The 23,001-nt window shown below is 29.8% G+C and overlaps 4 protein-coding genes across 16 annotated transcripts; 3 read left to right on the top strand and 1 right to left on the bottom strand.

Moving 5' to 3' along the window:
• Positions 1 to 101: 101 nt before the first annotated feature.
• On the top strand, positions 102 to 10,078 carry LOC118443665 (uncharacterized). 4 transcript variants are annotated; one of them, XM_085660803.1, is made up of 9 exons: positions 102 to 384; positions 498 to 768; positions 5,888 to 7,542; positions 7,804 to 8,264; positions 8,346 to 8,461; positions 8,555 to 8,692; positions 8,841 to 9,045; positions 9,121 to 9,345; positions 9,439 to 10,078. In XM_085660803.1, exons 2-9 carry the CDS (start codon positions 646 to 648, stop codon positions 9,525 to 9,527), a joined length of 3,012 nt encoding a protein of 1,003 aa, XP_085516929.1. In that variant the 5' UTR covers positions 102 to 384; positions 498 to 645; the 3' UTR covers positions 9,528 to 10,078. The 4 variants fall into 4 exon arrangements, with proteins under 4 accessions (XP_085516929.1, XP_085516918.1, XP_035726874.2 ...); XM_085660792.1 differs by having other exon boundaries at positions 110 to 384; positions 7,717 to 8,264; XM_035870981.2 differs by having other exon boundaries at positions 113 to 384; positions 7,717 to 8,264; positions 8,844 to 9,045.
• Positions 10,079 to 10,186: 108 nt separating this feature from the next.
• Positions 10,187 to 13,409, bottom strand: Vps52 (vacuolar protein sorting 52). The gene is made up of 9 exons (XM_035871436.2): positions 12,735 to 13,409; positions 12,466 to 12,641; positions 12,004 to 12,385; positions 11,759 to 11,941; positions 11,567 to 11,692; positions 11,278 to 11,462; positions 11,121 to 11,205; positions 10,850 to 11,053; positions 10,187 to 10,758 (listed from the first exon to the last, which is right to left on the bottom strand). Exons 1-9 carry the CDS (start codon positions 12,963 to 12,965, stop codon positions 10,333 to 10,335), a joined length of 1,998 nt encoding a protein of 665 aa, XP_035727329.1. The 5' UTR covers positions 12,966 to 13,409; the 3' UTR covers positions 10,187 to 10,332.
• Positions 13,410 to 13,527: 118 nt separating this feature from the next.
• LOC118443850 (uncharacterized) lies at positions 13,528 to 20,201 on the top strand. 9 transcript variants are annotated; one of them, XM_085660808.1, is made up of 11 exons: positions 13,528 to 13,669; positions 13,916 to 14,281; positions 15,964 to 16,237; positions 16,318 to 16,527; positions 16,618 to 17,175; positions 17,279 to 17,448; positions 18,349 to 18,427; positions 18,528 to 18,854; positions 18,928 to 19,433; positions 19,573 to 19,790; positions 19,872 to 20,201. In XM_085660808.1, exons 3-11 carry the CDS (start codon positions 16,034 to 16,036, stop codon positions 20,135 to 20,137), a joined length of 2,538 nt encoding a protein of 845 aa, XP_085516934.1. In that variant the 5' UTR covers positions 13,528 to 13,669; positions 13,916 to 14,281; positions 15,964 to 16,033; the 3' UTR covers positions 20,138 to 20,201. The 9 variants fall into 9 exon arrangements, with proteins under 9 accessions (XP_085516934.1, XP_035727321.1, XP_035727318.1 ...); XM_035871428.2 differs by lacking the exon at positions 13,528 to 13,669 and having other exon boundaries at positions 13,891 to 14,026; positions 14,169 to 14,281; XM_035871425.2 differs by lacking the exons at positions 13,528 to 13,669; positions 13,916 to 14,281 and adding an exon at positions 14,976 to 15,341.
• Positions 20,202 to 20,451: 250 nt separating this feature from the next.
• Positions 20,452 to 22,982, top strand: LOC118443861 (uncharacterized). Of its 2 annotated transcripts, XR_014982859.1 has the most exons (10): positions 20,460 to 20,746; positions 20,946 to 21,066; positions 21,198 to 21,323; positions 21,415 to 21,526; positions 21,610 to 21,715; positions 21,817 to 21,951; positions 22,010 to 22,353; positions 22,420 to 22,441; positions 22,579 to 22,642; positions 22,716 to 22,780. XR_014982859.1 is itself a non-coding variant. In XM_085660855.1 (9 exons), exons 1-9 carry the CDS (start codon positions 20,717 to 20,719, stop codon positions 22,854 to 22,856), a joined length of 1,338 nt encoding a protein of 445 aa, XP_085516981.1. In that variant the 5' UTR covers positions 20,452 to 20,716; the 3' UTR covers positions 22,857 to 22,982. The 2 variants fall into 2 exon arrangements, 1 of the variants encoding a protein (XP_085516981.1); XM_085660855.1 differs by having other exon boundaries at positions 20,452 to 20,746; positions 22,420 to 22,642; positions 22,716 to 22,982.
• Positions 22,983 to 23,001: the final 19 nt, after the last annotated feature.

Genomic DNA, 23,001 nt, shown 5'->3' with positions numbered 1-23,001 from the left:
CGAAGCACCAGCATCCTTCGTAAGTAAGAAGAAAATACGTAACGAAGAAGTGGGTTCTTTGGTCGACGTTCACCATTCTACCTGCCCGTCTCCCACCTGACCGACCTGAAGAACTCTTTCCTCCTCAGAGAAGTAAAACTCTCGGACGTTTTCCGATCTCCAACAGTTCTGAGCTCGTCCTCGCCGATGTGCCAAATTATTAACCGAGCTTCACCTTCCCGCTCTTAAGAAAGAGCCCGAGAAGATAAACGTGTGTCGCGAACTAATAAATCAATTCTTTTTTTTTTTTTCTTATGAAATAGGATAAAGAAGAAGAATATCATTACTCGAAGAAGAATACGCATATTTGATTTAACTAATTTGATATCTTTTTTTATTAGCACGGTAATGATATTATAACATTTTTATTTCCTTTTTTTTTTTGGTCTATTTTATTTTCCCAAGTTTAAAAAGTGTTCTCCTAGCTTGAATAAAAATCGTTTCTCATCGATTCGCAGGAGTTCAAAGATAGTAGATGAACGAACGAGAAAATAAGTGAAGCTATTTAACATTTTTGGCGTTAAAGTTTCACGAAAGAAAATTGAAGAGTGTATTTAATATTATAGAGTGTGAATTTCAAAATATCGATAAAATTAATTATTCGTGATGAAGAGAAAGAACCTATTGTGCTTTCTGTGGACCTTATTCGTCCTTCGATCGAACGACTTCGTTATCGCTGAAGCTGATCCCGCGATTTTACCGGGTACTGAATATGGTCATCTTCAACAGGTATATATTAACTATTTATATAATATAATATATCTACGATATATAATATTTGTTAATCTTTGTATCAGTCATAGATAAAGATAAATTGTTAAACTTTGAAATTCTTAATAAACGTACGAAAGGGTTTCTGTTTGAGATCATTCGTGACAGCTTAGAAAGTTAAAAGGAAACGCAATTTAATAGTGACACTCTTCTTCTTGTTATCGTTCGTGCTACGATTCAGGTGCATCTAGAAGATTACAGTATGGCAATCTCCACCATTGTTTTCTTATAATTATACTATAAGTACTTGGACAATCATTGAAGCATGACAGAAAATAATTATATAGTGTTCATTTAAAATTAGTAGAAGCAAATAATTAATGAACGATATTAGATATTCCAGTTTTTACTTTGATATCCGATTGGAGTATAGATATTTTATTCTATATTGCAAGATTGATAGAGCATGTTTCTTCGGTTAAAAAAAAAAAAAAAAAAAAAAAGGCGTTCCTTATTAATCCTTTAATATCTTGCGAAATTTATATATGAGAATTCAAAAATTCTCTATTGCTAAACATTTATTTTACCGTAGTGTTAGTATGGTGTCGGAGAGAAATCTAGCAATTATAAGGAGATGCCGTGAAGTAGGAAGTATGTGCAGATATTGAGAAAGGCAAGGATAGATATAACAAGAAAAAGGAAGAAAAAGAAAAAGAGAGAGAGAGAGAGGGAGAGAGAAAGGGAGAGAAAGAGAGAGAGAGAGAGAAAGAGAGAGAAAGGTTTCAAGTAGAAAGGGATCAAAAGTTACTCGTTTAGTGGGTGAACGCAGCTTCGGGCTACTTTCGTATGTTGTTTTAAATTGATTTCGTTGTGTCATTGAACGCAATATTTGCTTCCTGTTCTACATGATATGTATTATATATTCATAAATTTACTTCCGAGTATAAATAGAAATACAAAACTGGTCGAAAGTTCTTAGGTAATATAAAAAATCAATTAATTTTTTTCAATATTTTCTCGACGCTAATTTTTCTCTATTCGTAAAACTTACAAATTAAGATTTTACGTAATACAAACAAGGCTAAGTCTAAACAATTTCTAAAAAGAGTAATTGATTTTTTAAATCATCTTAACGATATTTTGGCCCACCCTGTACTATTATAATAATTTTGCTTAATATCCGAAACTGAGCAATGTTTGACATAATAGGTATTTAAATCGTGTACACGCTAAATCGCCATTTCCTTTCACTCTCTTATATAGAAAAAAGAAAAAAAAAGAGGGAGTTAGCATGCTTGATGTGAGCTATATTCCGTGTGAGTCAACGGAAGTATTAAGACCATCCAATCGATACAACTTCCGCTCCTCTCTCTTCTTCCTGGACGTTTAACAGAAGCGTATGTTGTACTATCTAATACCATCTAATATCCATAACAAATGGCTTCCTACATTGTTTTCAAAAATTTCTGAATTTCCATACAAACTATTTTGAAAGTTAGCTTTCATTACTCTTATTACGAATATCTTACATCATTTACAAGCTTATAGACATCATTACACGACACGGTATAACTATTCTTTTTCATCTATTTATTAAGTAATGCCATACGAAAAGAGACTGAAGCAGATAATATAAACCTGCTTACTAATCACACATACATACATATATATTCAAGTAAAAGCTACTCGACTTTCTTCGTTCTTAGAACTTGTTAAGAATTTGTTACCGTAAGGAAAATGTAATAAGTTGAAAATACAAACACTATATGTAATAAAGCTCACGTAACGATAGAACAAGCTATGGTAGAAAAAAAAAATTAAAAGAAAAATATAAAGAAAAGAAGCAGCAGTAGCATCATTACCAGGTAGCAGTACGATTTTGATCGACCTTAATTATGTGAATAGGTAGGGATACTTAGCGCCGTTTCGTAATAAACGTAGTAAAGTATACGTTAGTAGAAATCGATATATAAAATCCAAATGAAAAGATGGAAATAGATTTTCCTCGTTTTGTTTTTTCATTTAACATTATATTCTTTGTATTGTATTTATTTTATTTATACTTCTAATGATTTTATTTTATCCCATTCAGAGCGTATCTAAAATAAGATTAGAATTTAGAAAACCCTAGATCATCGTCGAGTCTCTGTTCGAATCTAACAATTTAGTCTTGATGAACGGCAATGCAAATTTTGTTTAATTAATTAGTCAATTAGATAATTTCTCTTTCTCTTTTCTTTTTGTTTTTTTTTTTTCCTTAGAAGTATATACTGAAATAAGAAAGAGTACGTTAGATTAAGAGAGACAAGCGATGATAAAACTGACTTTCTAAATTGTCCTCAAAAATCGTGGTAGAAAGCTGCGTATAAAAGTCTGCTAGGAAATAATGTAAAATACATATGTTCCTGATTGATTCGATAAAAATAAAAAAATAAAAAAGAAAGAAAGAAAGAGAGAGAGAGAGAAAGAGAAAGAGAGAGAAAAAATAACTTACTGAACATCTCTGTTTCTCTCCGTGTAGTAACAACATCGGGCGAGACCCAAGGCGAATAAGCGGTACAATGGGTGAAGGTGAAGGATGCTACGTGCTCTCTCACTTTCTCCAGAAACCTTCGTTACGAACAACTTTGTCCAGGGTCGGATGAAATCTAGAAAAAAAAAAATTATTATATATATTATTTTGAGCGAATTGTCATTATGTCATTCTCTCTTATACGATGTAACATCATTTGTAAATATTTTCAAAGTCGATAATACGAAAATATCGCAGTTACTTCGATTCTTGATCTTTTATTTTTTTTTCTATCTTTTTTCTTTTTTCTTCTTTTTTATTTATCTTTTCCTTTTTTTATCTTTGAATGTTCCTCCGATAAGTTTGAATCGGTATAAAAGTTATCTAATGAGTTATCTAACTTGATTTATTTCATAATTAGCAGTCACTGAGTAACGTGATAAAGCACAGTTAATTCTGATTTCACGTTAATCCTGTAAAGATTTTTACGTCAAAATGTTACGAAATAGAAGTAACAAGAAACCATTATAAATGGTGAAATATATTTTCAACATAGGGTTAATCTTCATGAATTGGTTGACTATACAGTCTTTTATGGTATAAAAGTCTTTATATTTAATTTGTTATTATATTGAAGCAAGTCCGATTATTAAGTGATGTCTAATATGGCAAGTAGATAAGCTTTCTACATTTTTCAGATCATTTATAAGAACTTCAATCGACGTATATAATTAATAATGAGATTAGTTGTAGTAAAGAAAAGTAAAAAAATCTTTGAAAGTATGATCTTTGAAATTACCTCGAGGATCACGTATGTATGCGCAATATTACTTTGAACATCAGGCGTTATTACTACATCGTCTCACTTTCTTTTCGACCTATCCTAACGTGAGTAATTAAACTTCATGATTAGTTGTTGTGTTAATCGTTGAATTTTTAAAAAGACAAGCCAAATTGAAGAAAAATATTTAAGGATCCTTTTGTGACAAATTTTATTACAAAATATATCTAAATGTAAATCATATTATGGTAATTTTATTTTAATAAGAAATCGTCGAATGTCAAGAGATCCTTTTTACTACTAACTTTCGGCCTAACGAATAAATATAAACGTTGAATTTTAAGGAACGATCGTAATCTATTAATTATTTATGAAAGTGAAATGATAGGCTTTTATAAAACAGTATTTTTGTATTAGCTCTCTTCTGTTAATTCTCCATCAAATATAACTTTCACCTTTCTTATAGTTTAAAGTGTAAAATCGTAGAGGGAAATATACAATTATATGTCCGTTATATATATATATACTATTAATTCACTTAATTATGTTATAGCGAAACGTAACATCTCTGTACATAACGATATTTAATGATATTTAACGTAGCACTGACGAAAACAACAAAATATTAAAAAAAAAATTGTCCACCTATAGAAAAAGAAGTTATACAATTTGTTTAATCGTCCAGAAAATGGAATCATTTGTGGTCATGTGAGAATATACTACGGCGTATAATAAAAATGCAAAAAGTAAAGAGAAGACATCAAATGATCCATGACGAGGAAAGTTTCTAATGTTTATGATTCTCTTATATTCTTCGTCGAATATTAAACAAAAAAAGTCGAGTCATTTTTTTCATATCGAATTATTCCGTGTAGGAGATATGCTTCCACGCCGAGATACGAATTCCTTTCTTTTGGAGGAACTTCTCAGTTATTCCAGGGTTAACGACAGCGAAACGGAAAGTGTTTGTCTGTTGGATGACCCTCGGATGAAGTTTCTCTTACCGATACTGGGCAATAAGGTGAAGGAGACACCGATTCCAGAAGGCTGCTGATGCCGTTTCAAGAGAAATTTCTATTGGGCATTAACCCGAAGAAAATGAATTGCCGATCTGCCTGAAATATCGAGGGCACATCGAATTTATTTAGTGATGGATCATTGACTTTCTTCTCGATGACATCGAGAGCTTCATCCTTCAAATCAATTGCATTTACAAAAAAAAAGGCGATAAAACAAAAGCAAAAGAATTAGCAATGATTTTGCATGTGTTTTTTTTTCTTTGTTTTTTTAATCGTATATGATTATAAGCAATAAATATATGCATTTGATAAATCTTGTTAATTTATATGTATGATAGATGAAAATTTCATCAATATTGAACAACCGTATTTGATTCAATACAGATAGTGATTATATGGTTGAAAGTCTCTAGTCGTAGGTAATAGTCAAACGTTATTCTTAGAAATCGCGTGAAAAAGTAGACACTTCTCTATTGGTGATCGGTAACATTCTTCGTAACTAGACCTCATAAGACTCGTATCCCATTCCGATGGAATCCACAGTTCTACCGATCAGTAGAGTGTCTATCATCGAGCGATTGCGCCAGAATACCTTAAGCGGATTTACGAGTACGCACTCACCACGGCTGGCTTGTTATGTGAAAGTGAGAGGTGTGCGCATCGGCGGAAGTTAATGAATAGTGTCTGATTTGTCATTAACGAAAACGTTCTCGTTAACCTTTTTCGATTTAGATCTGTTCGGAACGTTCAATTGAATGATGTCTTTCATGATAAAATCCTATTGTCCTTGCGTGTTTCATCACTCGAGACAATATTCCATTTCAGAATCCATCTCCTCTCGATTCTCGTCCTCGACTCTCGGCCTCCCAGCAAGTCCAGATTCTCAGTGATGTACAGCAACATCAACAACGATTTCATCGACCAGGTCAAGAGAGTTCACAGTTCAGTGCTCCTTATGCGTCCTTGGCGAAATATAAGATCGACAGAACGAAGCAACAGCAACTCCAACAGCTTCTTCAACAGCAGCAGCAAGTGCAGCAATTGATTCAGCAACAACAACAAAAAATTACTCAACAATTGAACTCGAATAGTTTTAACAGTCCTCAATCGCAATATTACCAGCAAGCTAACAAACAACAGCAATTTCAACAACAGTACAATAATCAATATCAAAATTTACCGAAAAATATACAAAATATTCAACAAGATCTTTCACAGCCTCTCTTCAGCGAACAGCATACAATTCAATTACAAGCTTATTTGGAAAAGCAACGAGAATTGGAGGAATTGCAGAAGCAAAGACAACAATTAATATTAGAACAACAGGAATTGAAAAGGAGGCAGGAATTATTGAAATTACAACAGCTCCGGCAACTTACTTCGACGACTTCATCGCCATCACCTCCACCGCCATTATCCTCGTCTCAACCTTCGACAACAACGATTCCATTCGTTAGTACAACTAACGCACCGGTTGCTTTAACGTCTCAGGCAGCTAGAAAGATCACAACGTCGGAAGCAGAACTTTTTTTAAAAGCTATAGCTAATCATCAAAAAAAATATTCTACGACTACTAGCATACCAGCAACCGTAAAACCACTCGTTAACGTCGAACAACAGCATCATGAGGATATTCGAGAAGAAACGTCCACTATTCCGGAAAATCTATCTTCTCTTATCGAAGAGCACAGAAGGCAAGCGATACAACAAGGTAAACCAAAGCCTGAAATAAAAATTATTTATCAAACTGAAGCACCAGCGAAACAAACTACTGCGAAAAGCAAACTCGTTGAATCTTCGGATGCTTTGGAAAGAGAATTATTATTGAAACAATTGAAATCGGCATTGTCCGAAACAGGTGAAAGTGATGATATTAGAAACGTAACTACTAGAGATTTGGTTCTTCCAAATGGGAAAAAGCTTCAAGTTATACACGCTCCCAATGGTTTGTCCTCCATTGTACCTACTGATAGTTCTACATCTCTTCGAACTTCCACACAAATTTTATCCTCCACTACGACTACTATAAAGCCACCTAAAGTGATCTTCGAGGAATTGACAAAGGGTGTGCTTCCGCCTGGTGCCGATTTTAAAATAATTCGACAAAAGAGTGATGGGAAATTAGAAGAAATAGGTAAAGCACCTATTCAAAACTTACCTGCTAAAAAGGTGACATTTGTGGTTCTGGAAGAACAACCTGACGGTAGTTATAAGGTTCAGGGTGTCAAGGGTAATACGGATAAGGAAGGAACTGACGTAGAATCTATTGTGGAAAAGATTAAGAAAGGTGAATTGAAACTACCGCCGAGTTCTTCGAATCCTACAAAAGCTACGTTTGAAGAAGAAGCCGATGAGGAAATTACTGATTTTTTATCTACTAAAATATCATCACCATCTTCACGAACTGTCAGTATTGTACCTACGACATCTAAATCCACTACAGCAAGATATACAACTCCATCTTCTAGGCTCAGTGGAAGGTATAATAAAGTTAATAAATAACACTGTCCAATATGAATTCTGTTATTCAATCAAAGCATTCCGAATATAATTAATAATCAGTTTGGTGTTACATGATAAAAAGTTCTTTTTTGTTGGACAGCGTAATAAATCTTGGTAGATTTCTCTTAGTTAAATTATATAAACATTTACAGTAAAGCAACATCAGAATACTACCCTTACGTCACGGTATCTTCAAACTCGGCCTCAACTGGAGACAATTATGTTACATCTGCTTCCAGCTTAAGCAGCCACGTCTATAACACTGTTGGTGCAACAGACATAAATTTGAAATCGAAAAGTCAGACTGTACCAGCAACAACAAGAGCGTCTATAGGAACAAAGAGTCATTTTGTTCCAACTATGGCGCCCGTTAATGAAATCATTACAACATATCCACCCCCGATCAGTACTACTTTCTCATCCTTATCATCCTTTTCTTCTCATTTCACTCCTAGACAACCTTCCGAAACTTCACCAACATCGAGGTCGATAATAAGTACTACACGATCACCCGTTACTCATAACACAAATCCTATTTATCAGGATGATATTGAAAAGACTACGATTTCTTCCATTGAATCACACGTTAATAAAAATCAACTACACGATAGTCTTACAACATTGTTAAAAAAGGAAGGACTCTTCGCTATAGCTAAGTACCTAAGACAGTCTGGATTAGATACTGTGTTGAATGAAACTGGTAAGTACAAAGTAGATAAAAACATTATACTTCACAAATACTTTCTTACATTCACACCGCACCTCTCAATTGTTTGTCTAGGTCCATATACGATATTCGTACCAACGGATAAAGCATTTAGAACATTGTTAGTGCAACTTGGTGGACCAGAAAAAGCGGAACAAAAATTCCGTGATAATCCAAGATTATTAAGCGGGGTATGAGTTTGTTTTTAATTAATATAGTAGTAATTGATAACGAAGTAAACATTTTTTTATTTTTCTATATTATATCTGTTTTTATCAATCCAGCTTCTTCTTCATCACGTTATACCTGGAGCATTTAGAATTGATACTTTGCAAGATGAAATGACTGGTGTAAGTCTTGCTGGAACTCAATTGCGAGTAAATGAATATGCAATGCATGATCATGAATGGAATGATGTAAAGGTATTTAATAATATTGACGTTACACGAACAATGCTTTCGAAAATGTAATGTCATTATAATACACAAAATTATTCATTGGAGTAACGTAAATATATACATAAAGATATAAATCCTTTTTTTTGTTACATTTCTTTTACATCAATGCAAGCAGGTAACTACTATTAATGGAGCCAAAGTGGCACCAAATAAACGTGATATTGAGATTCCTCAAGGTATAGCTCATGCAATTGATAGAGTTATGTTTCCACTTCCCGTTGGTGATTTGGTACAAACTTTACAAGCCGATCGTGAAAGGAGATTCACAACTTTTCTTAAAATGTTATACACTTCTGGATTAGACACTACGCTCGCAGGTAAATCAATAAATCAATCATATTTTTATTATTCGGTCACTACAATTTGTCAAACAATATAACAAATCCTTTTAGGTCCCAAAACATTTACGGTTTTCGCACCTACGGATTCTGCCTTTACTTCAGCTGCTTCGAAAAATGGAACGCCTGTTTGGACAGAAGAGGATGGTCCAGTTGCTGCAAAAGCTATAGTTTCAAAACACATCATACCGACTACTTTATATACCGCTGGTATGAGGTATTATCTTCAAAAAGATACATTACGTGTTCAATCACCGATTCATATTCATAAAAATGGAGGTAATTGTTTAATGTTATATTTGCGAAAGTAACGTGTGTATATATATATATATGTATATATGTTATAAATTATTTCGTATTATTCAATAATAGGTCGAGTACGAATAAACGAAATAAATGTAGTGACGCATAACATACCGGCTACAAATGGAGTTTTACACGCTATCGATGGAGTCTTGTAAATATATTTTTTCATTGCAACTGAAAGGTTCAGATATATCGGTAATATTTATATTTTGTATATACAAAAAAAAAACACGAGGATTCGAAGTAAACCATGATATGTATAAACTAGTTCACTAATTCTCCTTAAAAGAAGTTATTAATGAACCTTTATGAGCATAAGTTTCTTCCAATTTTATTCTACGGAGAAAGCAACTTTAAACAAGAATTAAAAACATTTCTTGCCATTTGTCAATATTGATGTCTCACGTGTAAAAAATGTAACCTATTACCAGGAGCATTATCTCTACATGTACGTACAAAATGTAACATATCATCAGGGGCATACTAAACTAAAATTCATCATTGTAGTTTCGCCTTTTAAAAAGTATTAGAATAAAACATTTTATATATAACAGGCAATAAAGGTAACTACTTAATTTAACAAAAATAATAGTAATAAGAAAATATGCGAAACGATAATTGTATCGACTCATTTTATAATAAAAATTTAATTTTTATAAAGAAGAATATTGATCATGATCACAGATTATCGAATGTTTTAGGCACTTGATATAATTACAAAACAATTGATATAATTATATACATATCATTTTATATAAATATATAACCAATAGAGGTAACGCGTTTGTGCATATATCACACAAGAGTGTACTGATTTAAGATTATTATTTTATAAATAAATGTACAGAACCTTTTTCATTAAATATTTGTATACACATTTCTTATTAATTTGACAGTGGAATACAACACACAGATCATTTATGACTGATACTTTAGTCAATATATGAATTCATTGCAGATCTAATAATTCGTCTTATACTTCTTAACTTCTATCATTATATGATGTATGTTGGTAAGTTGCGCTCGTGCGTTTGGCGGTAATATTTTGTGAAGTCTATTATAATATTGCACTAATTGAGTCATCGCACGTTGAACTAATGCATTTCCGATTACTAGATTTGGAAATGATTTCAATATTTCATCATTGATACCTTTTAAAGAACATTTCCAGGTATTTGTAAATAATTGTACAAGAGTCAATGCTTCACTGTCTTGTCTTTTCAAATCTTCATCTTGATTTTTCTCAATCAAATTTTCAGATTCCTTAATTAATTGAATGATACCACCGAAATATTGATTTAATACTGCTTCGACATATTCGGAAGAACGTGCATTTAATTGTTCTCGAAAACTTTCTGCTTCTTTAGAATTATCTCGTGTTCTTTCCTAAAAATTAATGGAAAGTATGCATTTTTTTTCTTTTATTTCATTAAGAAATAGCAAATTACTATCATGTAACATTAACATTTTTTCTTACCATAAGAACACTCAGCACTAAATCATAATTATTTATAAGAAAGATTAATTGATCAACTCTGTTAGAAAAAATAGCTGCCATTCTTAATAAAAAAAATTGCACAACTTCTCTAAGTTCTGCCAATAATTGAGTTGTATCTTCGCAAGGGAATCCTTCAAGTATACTGACCATAGCTGCACTAAATTCAGCATACCTTCTTGTAATCTAAAATGATGTTATTTTAATTTATCTCCTTTTTTGATAAAATAATAATTTCTCTATATGAACTTACGTAATGTGGGCCTGTCTCTTTGCTAAATTTTAATGGATCACAATTTTTTATACTTTGAATATTCTGTCGAAAAATGAAATCAAATCTGAAAACAAAAATTAAATTACATAAATTAATGTTATAAAGCATTGTATTTAAATAGATTGCAATTGTTTACCTTGGCCGTATAATATCTGTCAAATTAGCCCAATATTCATCTAATGCTGGAACTGCTCTTTTATGACATGTCAATTGATAACGCATTACCAAATGCAAGCATAAAAATAATGCTATTGTATCGTAACAATCGTCTACAAATGACTGCAAATTCTTCGACATAAGATTTAATGTTTTCTCCATAACCTGTAAGATTTATAATTATTATAAAGGAACAAGTGATTACAAGTCATTGTTAATTATTTTTGCAGTAGTATATAAAAAGTTTCTGTTACCGAAAATTAATTTACCTTATTAAAAATTTTCATAGCTTCATTACCAGATACTTTAAAAAATTCTGTTAAAAATAGATATTCTCTACAAGCATTATCAACAACTGCATATTGTTCACTTCTAAACAGAGCTTCATAGTGATACTGAAAATATAAAATAAGTTAAATTTTATTATTTATTAAAGATTTCATTGAACAAATAGAACTAACCCTAAGATTGGAAGCTGTAAGTGGCACAATGATTGAAGCTTCTAATTCTGTGGTAAGAACTGCATCTCTAGTGTTTATAGAAAAAACAGTTCCTCTATGTTTCAATGTAGTTTTATGAAATATACTATGTCTTGCTGTATCTTCAATTCCCATTAGATCATCTTTAGTTGGTTTTTCTTCAAACTGAAAAGAAGACAGTATTAAAAGTTATTATTGTATTTTATTTTAAATTAATATTTTTTTACCTGTAATTTCATTAACTTAGATGAATATGCTTTAAAATATGAGTAATATATTTTACTCATAGTATCTATATATTCTTCACGAATTTCATCTGCCACATTGTCTTCATTTGCTAAAATAAATTCATAAAAAAATTTATATTTCAGCATATTATTCTGTAATATTTGATAATTTGCCATTGGCTTTCTAAATTTATAAATTTGCTCTATTAAATATGACCTAATCTTTGTCATTGCTTTCACTTTCAATTTTTCCAATATATCTTTTACATCTATACATGACTTGGCTCTTGAGCTTTGTTCTCTCACAAAATTAATTTTATAATTCAATATCTGTAACTGACTCAAAAATTCTTTTTCTATCACAGAACAGTCCATAATACCACTGAAAAATAAGGATCATAAAATAACCTTAAACTGTAATAGTGTACTTTTAATAATAAGTAATAATATAATTTTTTTTACATTATAAGAGCTTCTGAGACAGTCATATTTTCGATAAATTGACTTAAAGGTTTCCTTATCGATTGTCTATTTGATAATTGTTGGCTCATAGCAACAGACTTTCGTTGTAATGAAAGAATCTCAGAACTGATACTTCCAAGATCTTTCTGGAAACACATAAGCATCGATTCCATTTTCTATTAAAGTAACACAAAAAGTAAATAAGATTTCACAGAATAAAATATATATATATATAAATGTCCCCATAATAAAATGACATGAAATTTAACCTCGAGAATATTATCACATGCTGTAATTTGATTATGTAAATTCACTATATTCTGGCTCTCCTTGATATAATCTTGTATGGATTTATTTTCGACTTCTTTTAATTCCTCCTCAATTTGTTCGGAATATTGACGGAGATCCATCCCAGTTTTAAGGACTTCTTGTACAACATCATCGCCAAGATCTTGAGGTAACTGTACTTGATTGTCAACAATATCTGTTTCTCCCGACATTTTGACAAGAAAGTTTTTTATTTTAGTTTGTTAAAATCCACGTGTCAATTGTTTGTTTATAACTCTAATCAATTGATACATGTTATCATAAAGTGAAATAATGGATAAAAGTAATTGTTAATTTTCTCTCTATATCAGGATTATAATGTTTATTTGGCAACACCCAGTTTACATATATTATTTATTGTACTTTCTTTTATATAATAAATATTTCTTAAATTATTGTAGAGAATAGCAACTATACAACAATCTTCCACGATGTCAACAAAAGTCAATGACGAATCCTTGGTGACATCGTTGAAGATTGGAATGCGATAGTATCTAGAGAAATTTATGACATTATTAGATGAAATCAGGTCCGCCAACGCAGTCTTTTAGCTTTAAACTCGTTTTTAAGGCTGTTCACTATCTTTTGTTCGGAGCGTATGTGACTTCAGCGACAGGTATGGACAAAATATGAACTACGAATAAAAATGGGGAACACTGTCCCCACCATGCGTCTATTGTATCAGTGTATAGACTTGTGTTGGTTATTCCCCTCTCGCGCGTACATAACAATTTGTTTCGCGAAGGTAGAATAAATAGTATTAGTAAATAATGAACTGACATTTTTCAGTCTGTTATATGTATATCTTTCTTTGATGGTAGTATACATTTCGTAGTGATTCATGTTAGGTACGATGTCAGTATGCATTTATTTCACGGTAAAAGAGAACATAAAAAATAATAAATATAATTAACACATAATAATTAGCATATAAATTTGCAAATTTAAAGAAATTGTCTTTGAATTTAATTATATCTTATCTATTTATCTAAAAGTATTATTGGCAATGTAAAGTGTTAGTACTTTAGTATTTAATCAGAATTACATTGAAGGGATTTAGAAAATATATTGAAATATGCAGCCATTCATCCGGTAATACTTATGTTACATGATTTACAATTAGATTTTAATATATCGGAAGTACTATCGATCCAAATCTCACTAAGTGGAAGTTGCTGTATGTAGAGACCCACGGACTAACGGCGGACTCTATTTTAAAATTCGTGTTCGCAAGGTAATCTAATCGAACTTTTGTGCGCTATAAAACGAAGCCTCCGTAAGACTTTTAATTGCGCCCGCGAACATACACTCACGTGTATAATAATCACGTAATAATCACGTGTTAGAATAATGGTGACTGTATGTTGAAATCTAAGGTGACATGAGTCAATCAAGAATTCTGGTTCCCAATACTATCTGGATTATTAGTCGCCGCTTATGAACAACAGGACCATTGCAATATCGGCAGCTACATGTATTCCACTACAAGGTAACACTGTCATGTATTCCGAATTTCAAACAATACAAGTATTAGAATTTTAAATAAAAATTATTTTAAACTTCTCGCGCGTTACCATCTTTGTAATGTTTAAGCGAATGTTCTATTGTTTGAATACTAATTTATTGTAGTCCGTGTACATGAAAAATTACTTAAATAATTGAAGAATTATCGAAAATATTAATTTATAAATGTTCACGTTTAGAAAGAGACAAGGTCGATATGCACTCATCGGAATACAAAAGAAAACTAACTCGGTAATCGTTAAGGTTAATAAAAATGCGTATTTGTTTATATTACACAAGGCCAAGTTACTCGCACGTTACAATATATGTGACACTGGACACGAATTTTCTTATTTTTGCCATAGAATCATCTGTCTAAAGAGTGACCGAATGAGTTACTTTGTCCAAGCATCGAGAAACGCATTTCTTTACGTTTGGAATGATTGAGAACATTTAAGCATCAGCTATTTACATACACAAAGATACCTATTATAATAGTATATAACGTTCCCTAATATATAGATGTATTATGGACAAAGATATCTCATTTAAGGGTGATATGGAAATCAGTAGTAGTAGTCGAACTTCTTCTCTGTTGCCACAAATTTCGAGGGGCGCCACGATACAAAACTTTTTCTTCGCGCAAAATGTCGATAATAGCATTTACGCCAATAATGAAAACAGACGTAATTTTTGACTAATTTTGATGAACAAGGTCTCACTTTAAAGACGAAGGTTTAATCTAGGACCCCGCTTTATTGAATTTTTGAAGAAGTTTCTTATTTGTGCATAAACTATTCTCGAAAAAATACCATTTTTAACACGGTTTTTTTCAAAGAAAATAAACCTTTTTTAAAAATTTGGAAAAAATATCTACTAAATTAAATCTTCATCTTTAAAATGAGACCTTGTTCATTAAAATTGGTCTAAAATTACGCTTGTTCTCATTGATGGCTTAAACTATTATAAAACCATTATATAGGGATAGTGAACAACCTTAAACTTTCATTTTTCTGATTATTCGCCAATAATACGTAAAGAATGCGGTGAGTTAGTAACGCTTATAGAATTTACATTGATTTGTAGACGCGCTTTTTCATTTTTATTAACAAAATACAACTTCTATGCTTGGTGGGTTATGAAATTAATTATCGCTATTTTTATATAGCTTCTCGTTTATAATTGTTAATGATCCTTCCATAAAAAGTGCTGTCAATTCTGACAGTATGTCAATTACGAGCATCAAATTCTTAGTGTATCGATATCAAGAAATAGAAATATTTTAATGTGTATTCTCCGAGTTAAAATATTTGTAGATTATTTATCGTAAAATTTCTGAAATATAAGACAAATAATTTAATTTTTGAATTAGTCATCTGTGGTCTGATTTTTTATAAATTTATTATCTATTTCTATAGAACAAATTAATATTCTTAATCCAATTAATAATAGTGCTTATTGTTAATGAAATAATGAAATAAAAACTAGAATCGAATATTTAGAAACATGAAAGTTACTTCTTCAAACGCTTGAACTTGCAGTAAAAAAGTGATACCTATATAACCTATAACATAATGTATTTTAATTTCAATTAGATATAGTTATACCTATTATAATAATTATTTACATGCTTTCTGGAAAATGTAATTATAAATTTATATCTTCTAGGTAAACAAAATAAGTTAATGAAAACGGGAAAAGATAAAGGAGTTATCCAAATGGGTGTCACAAAACCATTATGGCCCAGCATAGGCAACCACAACAAAACGAATTTTTACCATTATGTGATGTTCTGTTTAATATAATTTCCCTTGCATCATATTTTTGTGACATTGTTTTCGATTTTGCAATGGTTTATGCACTTGCTCATCATTCGGTAGGACAACCTACTGTTTTTCCCTTAAGCATTACTTTTATAACGACGTCTTTGCTTGCCTGCCAGGTATATGATTAAATAAGCGATATAATAAAAACAAGATATTGTGTAATATTATCATATTATATTTATTATTTTGTTTATAGATAGTTAGCATACGTTGGTATTTATGGGGTGCAAGAGGTAAATTAATAGACAATGATGATACGAACAGGGATTGTAATGTAAACCCGTGTAAAAAGACTGGTAATTGGACTTTGGGTTGTGTATTATTACTTCATACAACACAAGCTGGAGTACTCTGGAGATATTTTAAGTTGTTTATTCCAGTTGATTTAGCTTATGTTAAACATGAGGCAAGTGTTTCCAATTATAATTTATAAATTATTACAATATATAATAATCTTTAATTGTTTTGTATCTACATAACATTGAAATTTATGTAGGTGCGAGAGTTGTGTGTATTACGTCTTATACATGCATTCTGCGAAGCTGCACCCATGTTACTATTACAACTATATTTATTATCTATTGGAATTAATGACAATTTAGGTATAGAAAATGAAAAAATAAAAAGTGGTGAAGTGAAAGACAGTGAAAAGTTAACAAAATTAACAGCAGTGTCAGCTGGACTATCCTTATGGAGTGTTTGTTGGGCAGTAGCTAGTTTTAGTAAAGGTGCAGCACGCCTTCGTAATCTAGAACGTTTGGTACTTACATGGTTAGGTGTATTAGCTCAATTATTTTGGCGTCTTGGAACTGTAAGTGCACGAGTTGGAGCATTAGTTGTATATGCATCGCTTTATGGTGGACAGTGGCTATTAATTGTGATGGCACTTCATTGGCTTTCTATGTTAACGTGGTTATTGCTCACACCTGATGGACTCTTCCATGTAGGTGAGCGTCTTCCACTTATGAGAAAAAGTATTTTGGCCTCTATGTTGGCATTTGTTTATATATTTGCATATGTAAATCTACATGAGACCAATCATCGCCAAAAAATGGTAAGTGGAAGCATTCCATTATATTATCATATTCAATTTTTATAATATGTTTTTTATGTAAGATAAAAAGTATGTATCTTAAAAAAACAAAATGTTTACATAGGTAATATTTTATACCGTAATGTTATTGGAAAATAGTTTACTTACTGGAGTATGGGCTGTAGGTATAAATAGAAGTGATCTTCATCTTCATCAACCAAATCCAGTAAACTTAGTACTTACACTTGTAGCATTATTTTTTTGTGGTATGTTCTTTATGGCATTGTATTATAGGTAAGCATTTATTATTATCCTTTATACGATTTATTTTACTTTTATAAGATGAAAGAACTAACAATAAAATAAAATATATCTTTATTATCTATACATCTATCATGAAACATAATACATGATCTAGTTGTTTTTGTTCCATGATTTCTATAGAGTTTAAGTGCTCTTTACTTTTTTCTAGATATAACTCTTTCTTGGTTTGGTTGGGTGCAAGTTGAATGTGCAAAGGACACTGAATATTTGAGCAAAGTATTTATTATTTTATAAATTGTGATAAAACTATTCTTGCAATTTATATGTATGTTTCATAATTGATAAACTTGAATATTTTGTATCTTCTTTGTTTTGTTATTGTTATGTTTATCATTAGCTTTATCTCTGTTTTATTTTCGCCTTGTTTTTTATTTATTTTAGTTTTTTATTTATATACTATAATAAAAATTTTTTTTTTTGTTTTATGAAGAAATTTATGATACTTATGCTCTGTATACAATTATAGAAAATCCTTATCACATTATTAATTGCTGCACTTGTTTGAATCTACCTGTATATCGGATCAAAAAATTATGATCTTGCTTACCCAAATGGCTTATATTTTTTTATCAATTTCATCCATATTATTTTATTCATAATGCATGTATATATAATAATACATATAATAATTCATTACACATACATATAATAATTTTTGTTTTACATATATTAATCATTTAAATAACCTTCACACGTTTCATAGAAATAAATATATATATTTCTTTTCTTATGTATATAAGTCTAATTTGTTTATGTTTTTGCTTGAAGCAGTTCATGTATATATATCACATATTGTGATCATTGTGATAAAAAAATACAATATCAACACTTTATTTTTAATTTTGTAAAACACTTAATGTACATTTACAGATTCTTTCATATAAGAAGATTAACATATGAAGTTGGTGGTAGAATGACTACTTCAAATCTTGCAATTATGTCTAACCAGGTTTGTGGTTTATTAGAAATTAAAATATTCTTATTAATAATGTAATAGTATTCAATAAAACTTATGTATTTTTATCTTCTTTAACCTTGTAATTGTGTAGGACAATTCAGAAGAAAGGAATATAGATTATATAAAGGAAAAAAAAATTGATAAAGATGTAGCAACAAGAAAAGTAAAATTAAATAATAGTGGTATACCTGGTGTATTTAATTGTCGTTTTGCTAATGCAGCAGTAGTAAATCCAAATCGTAAAAAGAAAAAGCCTACTACATTTGTACCTCCACCACCTCCGCAAGATCAGTCTACATCTACTGTAACTCCTATTACCGCAGGTGAAGATACTAAACAGTGGATTAATGGAAACAATGGACACCAACAGATAATACCGTTTTGGAAAAAAGCTGCATCGTTTTCCAATGTGTTGCAGGTAAAATTGTAATATAAAATAATATATTTTACTATGTTTAATAAAGAATAATTCAAGCATCACTTCGAAACAGAGTGATGATTCAAATATACAAAAAAATACAACCGAAGCAGAGACAAGTACTTCTTCGAGTGTAAATTTAATACGAGAAAAATTAAGGCAAAAAAAACAGCAACAACTTCGCGAGCTTAAAGCTATACAAGAAGAGATAAAAGAAGGAAAATTATTTCCTCCTCTATCAGCATCTCCATCTACGTTTTCATCTTCTCCATCAGTATTAAATCAACAACCACCACCAAGCAAGAAGTTGCATACTTCTCCAAACACTATATTATTTACATCACCCTCATTAGTGTCTGATGGAGATGAAGGTGTCACATTAACATCGTGGCCACCAGTTAAAATGCATTGTTTATTACCACCACCACCAGTATCACCGTACCATTCTAATTCCCATTCCTCAAGTTTATGGAAAGTATCGCAAAGAGAGAAAACAAATGTACCAGAAATTTTATTAGCACCTAGATGTCTTCCCATACATTGTGCTCATTGGACACCTCCTGGTCATCTTAGTCATAGGTAATTAATATTTTTAACAGGTATTTAATATTTTTAAATATTATATTTTTAAATATTAAATAAAATTTGACTGATTGCATATTTCTGTTATATTAATTTTAATATCAATTATTAATATTTAAAAATATTTATATAAAAGCCGGAATGGAAAAGGAGAAAGTTCCAAAGATGAAAGTGAAGAAGGTGAAATCAGTGATATGGAAGGTAGTCAAGTATCATTGCCTAGAAGTTATACACTTCCTCGAGAATTTAAATATTATCACTCTACTAATATGCTTAGAGATAAAGATCGATGCGGTGGTACTAATAAAGTACAACCATCTAGATTTTATTTACCTTCTACTTACAGTTCTGATGGTTAGTAGCTTTATGTATATACCATCTATATTTATATATTTGTTTAACTGAGAAGTATTCAATGTTGCATATTGTTTTCAGGAGATGTAGATAGTGCAGATAATGAGGAGGAAACAGATTCTGAATTACAAGTTGTTATGAAGGAAGGTCACAATTGTAGTTCCGACAGAACTCAGCAACGAAAATATGCACTAAAAAATAATGAAGGAACAGATTTATCTAGTAATAATTGTGATGCTTCTACTGATATTGCAATATCTAATAATTCTCATCATAATAATTTATATGGTATTCTACGACCTAATCAACTTTTTAAAGTTAGAGTAAAACATGAAACAAAATTATAAATGTTATTAATGAACATCAACGAAAACATTCAATAAAAACTAATAATTTAAAATTAATTGATGAAAATATTTCAATACTATTATTTTAAGATTATTTAAAATCAATGTAGATTTTCAAATTGATTTTTTATTTATATAAAATATTAAAACAATATCAAAAATAAATTTATAATTAAATAATCAATAGTTGAATAATTATAAAAAATTTTATTTTTTTAACTTTCATATGATATCAGTTGTATTCTATCAGAAGAAATAAATAGAAAAGATTTTCGGTATGTATAACGAGCATTAAAAAAATAATCAAATAACAATGGACACGTGTAAATTCATTTAAATTTCCCGGGTCACTTCAAAACCAAAAGGACCAGAAATAGGTGGCGTTATCAGGCAAAAAGTATGCTATTTCTGAGTAGTAGGTGAGAAGAGATATAAATTGTTTTGAGTTTCATCGAATCGTGCGATATATATTATTTTACTTGACTTTGAATATATGATCTCATAGAAAAAATTAAAAACAAGTGAATATTTAATAAGAATATTGGTATAGCTAAAAAAGCTTTTACTACTACCGAAGAAATGTTTGTGCCATACATGTATCCATTTGAGGTGACAAATATTTGTTTTAATTTAAATTTCAAAAAAAAAATATATATATATATATTTATATTATTACAATTGCAAAATATATAAAATTTTAATATTATAATATTTATATATATAACTAAAACAAACATAATAAACAATTGTTTTAGCCATTATTCATTATTGTTATAAATGATTACATTGTAAATGTTCTTATGTGTAGGATTCAGAGTCATCTGATCCTGATAAGAACGATGTGTACAGAGAAAAAAAAAAGAAAAAAATAGATTTAGAATCTGTATGTCGAAGAGGAGATATTGATACAATTGAAGAATATCTTAAGGGTAATAACTATATTAAATGACTATATTAAATGAAATAATTCTGTTACAAATTAAATCCTACAGAATTTTCCACTTTTTACTTTTTTTAATTTTATTTTAATGAATCATTTTATCTGTTTAAATATATGTAGATCATGATATCAATACTATTTTAAAAGAAGGTTGCACTCTACTTTTAATTGCTGCATCATATTATGAAGAAGAACTTATTGAATACCTTTTGGATCGTGGAGCTGATGCTACTATACATAATTATGGTTTTTTCTTTTTTTAATAATTTTTTAATTAAATGATTTTTTCTTTTTGATTACGTTTTTACTATAATTTAATTCTTATAATACAATTCAGATGGATATACACCATTAATGGCATTATGTGAAAGTGCAAAAATGAGAGATTATTCAAATTGTTCATCTCTGTTAATTGAAGTATCAAATGTAGATGCAACTGATAACCGAAAGTAAATAGACTACGCTAAAATTTTTAATAATAATTATAATAATATCAAATATATAAAAATAATAAACTATGATATTTTAATAGAATGACAGCTTTAATGTACGCATGTAAAAAAGGAAAAATAGAACTTGTAAAGCAACTGATAAAACATACCAAAAATATTAATGCTGAAGATATACGAGGTTGTACTGTAAGTTTTGTAATAATTATAAATGAAATGATTCATCATATCTAATAATAATATGAAATAAGTACCTAAAATAGTAATTTTATGTTTCATACTTTTTTCAGGCTTTATTTCATGCTGTCCTAAGCGAAAAAATTGAAGTAGTAAAATTACTTGTGGACAATAAAGCTGATACCGCAATTATGAATAATGAGAATCGTACTGCTGAAAAAGTGGCGGATTCAAAAGGATATCACCAGGTCTATTATTATATAGAATTTCTTATTTAAATACTAATTCATCTAATAAATATTTCAGATCTCATCATTTTTATCCAACGAAATTGATAATCCATTGAATTACAAAATACTTTCAAATCTTAATTGGAGATATCAATTTCACAGATTATTTTCTATGGAAGATCACTGTGTGAACTATGATATATATGATTATTTGAATCAATTGAATCTAAAGTGTTATGTGACGTTTTTCAGAAAAATGAAGTTACAGATATTTTTACAGTTAACTGAAGAAGATCTCATAAATTTAAAAATGAATATTAGTGTTCATAGAAATCGATTTTTAGAATTTTTAAATCAATTTCATTGTAAACCATGGGACAAGATGTCTCTACATTTAAATTTATATGGTTCTCCTTACACGTATGTTTAAAATTTATAATAATTTATTGGTATAATAGATACTATTAAAAAATTTTTTTTTTTCAGATTTTATAATGGGCTTACATGTGTGAGTACAGTTGCTAATCAAATAATAATTATGACTTCTACTTTTCATTATATAAAAAGAAATGTGAATAATCATTTTTTTGAAAATATGTTTATCAATGATGCACAAATATCTGAATATATAAATACACTTAAAAGTACTGAAAAGGAACTTGTAAATATAAAAAAAAGACTTTTGCAACTAAAAACTCTTGCAAAGAAGGTAAACAAAAAAGGAAATTTTATATATTTTACCTGGTATTGTAATAATTAATGTATTAATATTTAAATTATAGATAAACCGAGAAAATTCTTTAATGATTCCTCCATCTTACATCGGTCCAAAAGTAACCAAAAATTTTTATTTTAAACCTATAATATTGAGTATACTATTAGTATGTGGAATGTATTTAACTAAGGTACAAGTCTATAAATAAAATACTGTCAATGGGAAAGCAATCAATAAGGAAGAAGCAATCAATACTTATTCGTTTTTTACTTCATATTATTAAAATGTAGTTCTTTTTGTACAGTAGAAGTATGAATTCCATATTTTTTATAAAATCTTAATAACATTTACAC

The sequence above is a fragment of the Vespa mandarinia genome, chromosome 1 (genome assembly GCF_050613455.1).
Source record: "Vespa mandarinia isolate Hongniang chromosome 1, ASM5061345v1, whole genome shotgun sequence".
Classification (NCBI taxonomy): domain Eukaryota; kingdom Metazoa; phylum Arthropoda; class Insecta; order Hymenoptera; family Vespidae; genus Vespa; species Vespa mandarinia.
The sequence above is the reverse complement of the archived record's forward strand: the minus strand, read 5'-3'. Positions and strand labels throughout refer to the sequence as shown.

Excerpts from the sequence above, each read along its gene's own strand:
- LOC118443861 (XM_085660855.1), top strand. The coding sequence starts at position 20,717 with ATGTTTGTGCCATACATGTATCCATTTGAG. Across the intron at positions 20,747-20,945 it reads CATACATGTATCCATTTGAG|GATTCAGAGTCATCTGATCC; the intron begins GTGACAAATATT and ends TCTTATGTGTAG. Across the intron at positions 22,643-22,715 it reads TAAAAACTCTTGCAAAGAAG|ATAAACCGAGAAAATTCTTT; the intron begins GTAAACAAAAAA and ends TTTAAATTATAG.
- LOC118443850 (XM_085660808.1), top strand. The coding sequence starts at position 16,034 with ATGGCCCAGCATAGGCAACCACAACAAAACGAATTTTTACCATTATGT. Across the intron at positions 16,238-16,317 it reads CGTCTTTGCTTGCCTGCCAG|ATAGTTAGCATACGTTGGTA; the intron begins GTATATGATTAA and ends TTTTGTTTATAG. Across the intron at positions 19,791-19,871 it reads TTCTACTTACAGTTCTGATG|GAGATGTAGATAGTGCAGAT; the intron begins GTTAGTAGCTTT and ends TATTGTTTTCAG.
- LOC118443665 (XM_085660792.1), top strand. The coding sequence starts at position 646 with ATGAAGAGAAAGAACCTATTGTGCTTTCTGTGGACCTTATTCGTCCTT. Across the intron at positions 8,265-8,345 it reads TACTGTGTTGAATGAAACTG|GTCCATATACGATATTCGTA; the intron begins GTAAGTACAAAG and ends TTGTTTGTCTAG. Across the intron at positions 9,046-9,120 it reads ATTAGACACTACGCTCGCAG|GTCCCAAAACATTTACGGTT; the intron begins GTAAATCAATAA and ends AAATCCTTTTAG.
- Vps52 (XM_035871436.2), bottom strand. The coding sequence starts at position 12,965 with ATGTCGGGAGAAACAGATATTGTTGACAATCAAGTACAGTTACCTCAA. Across the intron at positions 11,942-12,003 it reads CTAAGTTAATGAAATTACAG|TTTGAAGAAAAACCAACTAA; the intron begins GTAAAAAAATAT and ends TCTTCTTTTCAG. Across the intron at positions 11,693-11,758 it reads TTACAGCTTCCAATCTTAGG|TATCACTATGAAGCTCTGTT; the intron begins GTTAGTTCTATT and ends TTATATTTTCAG.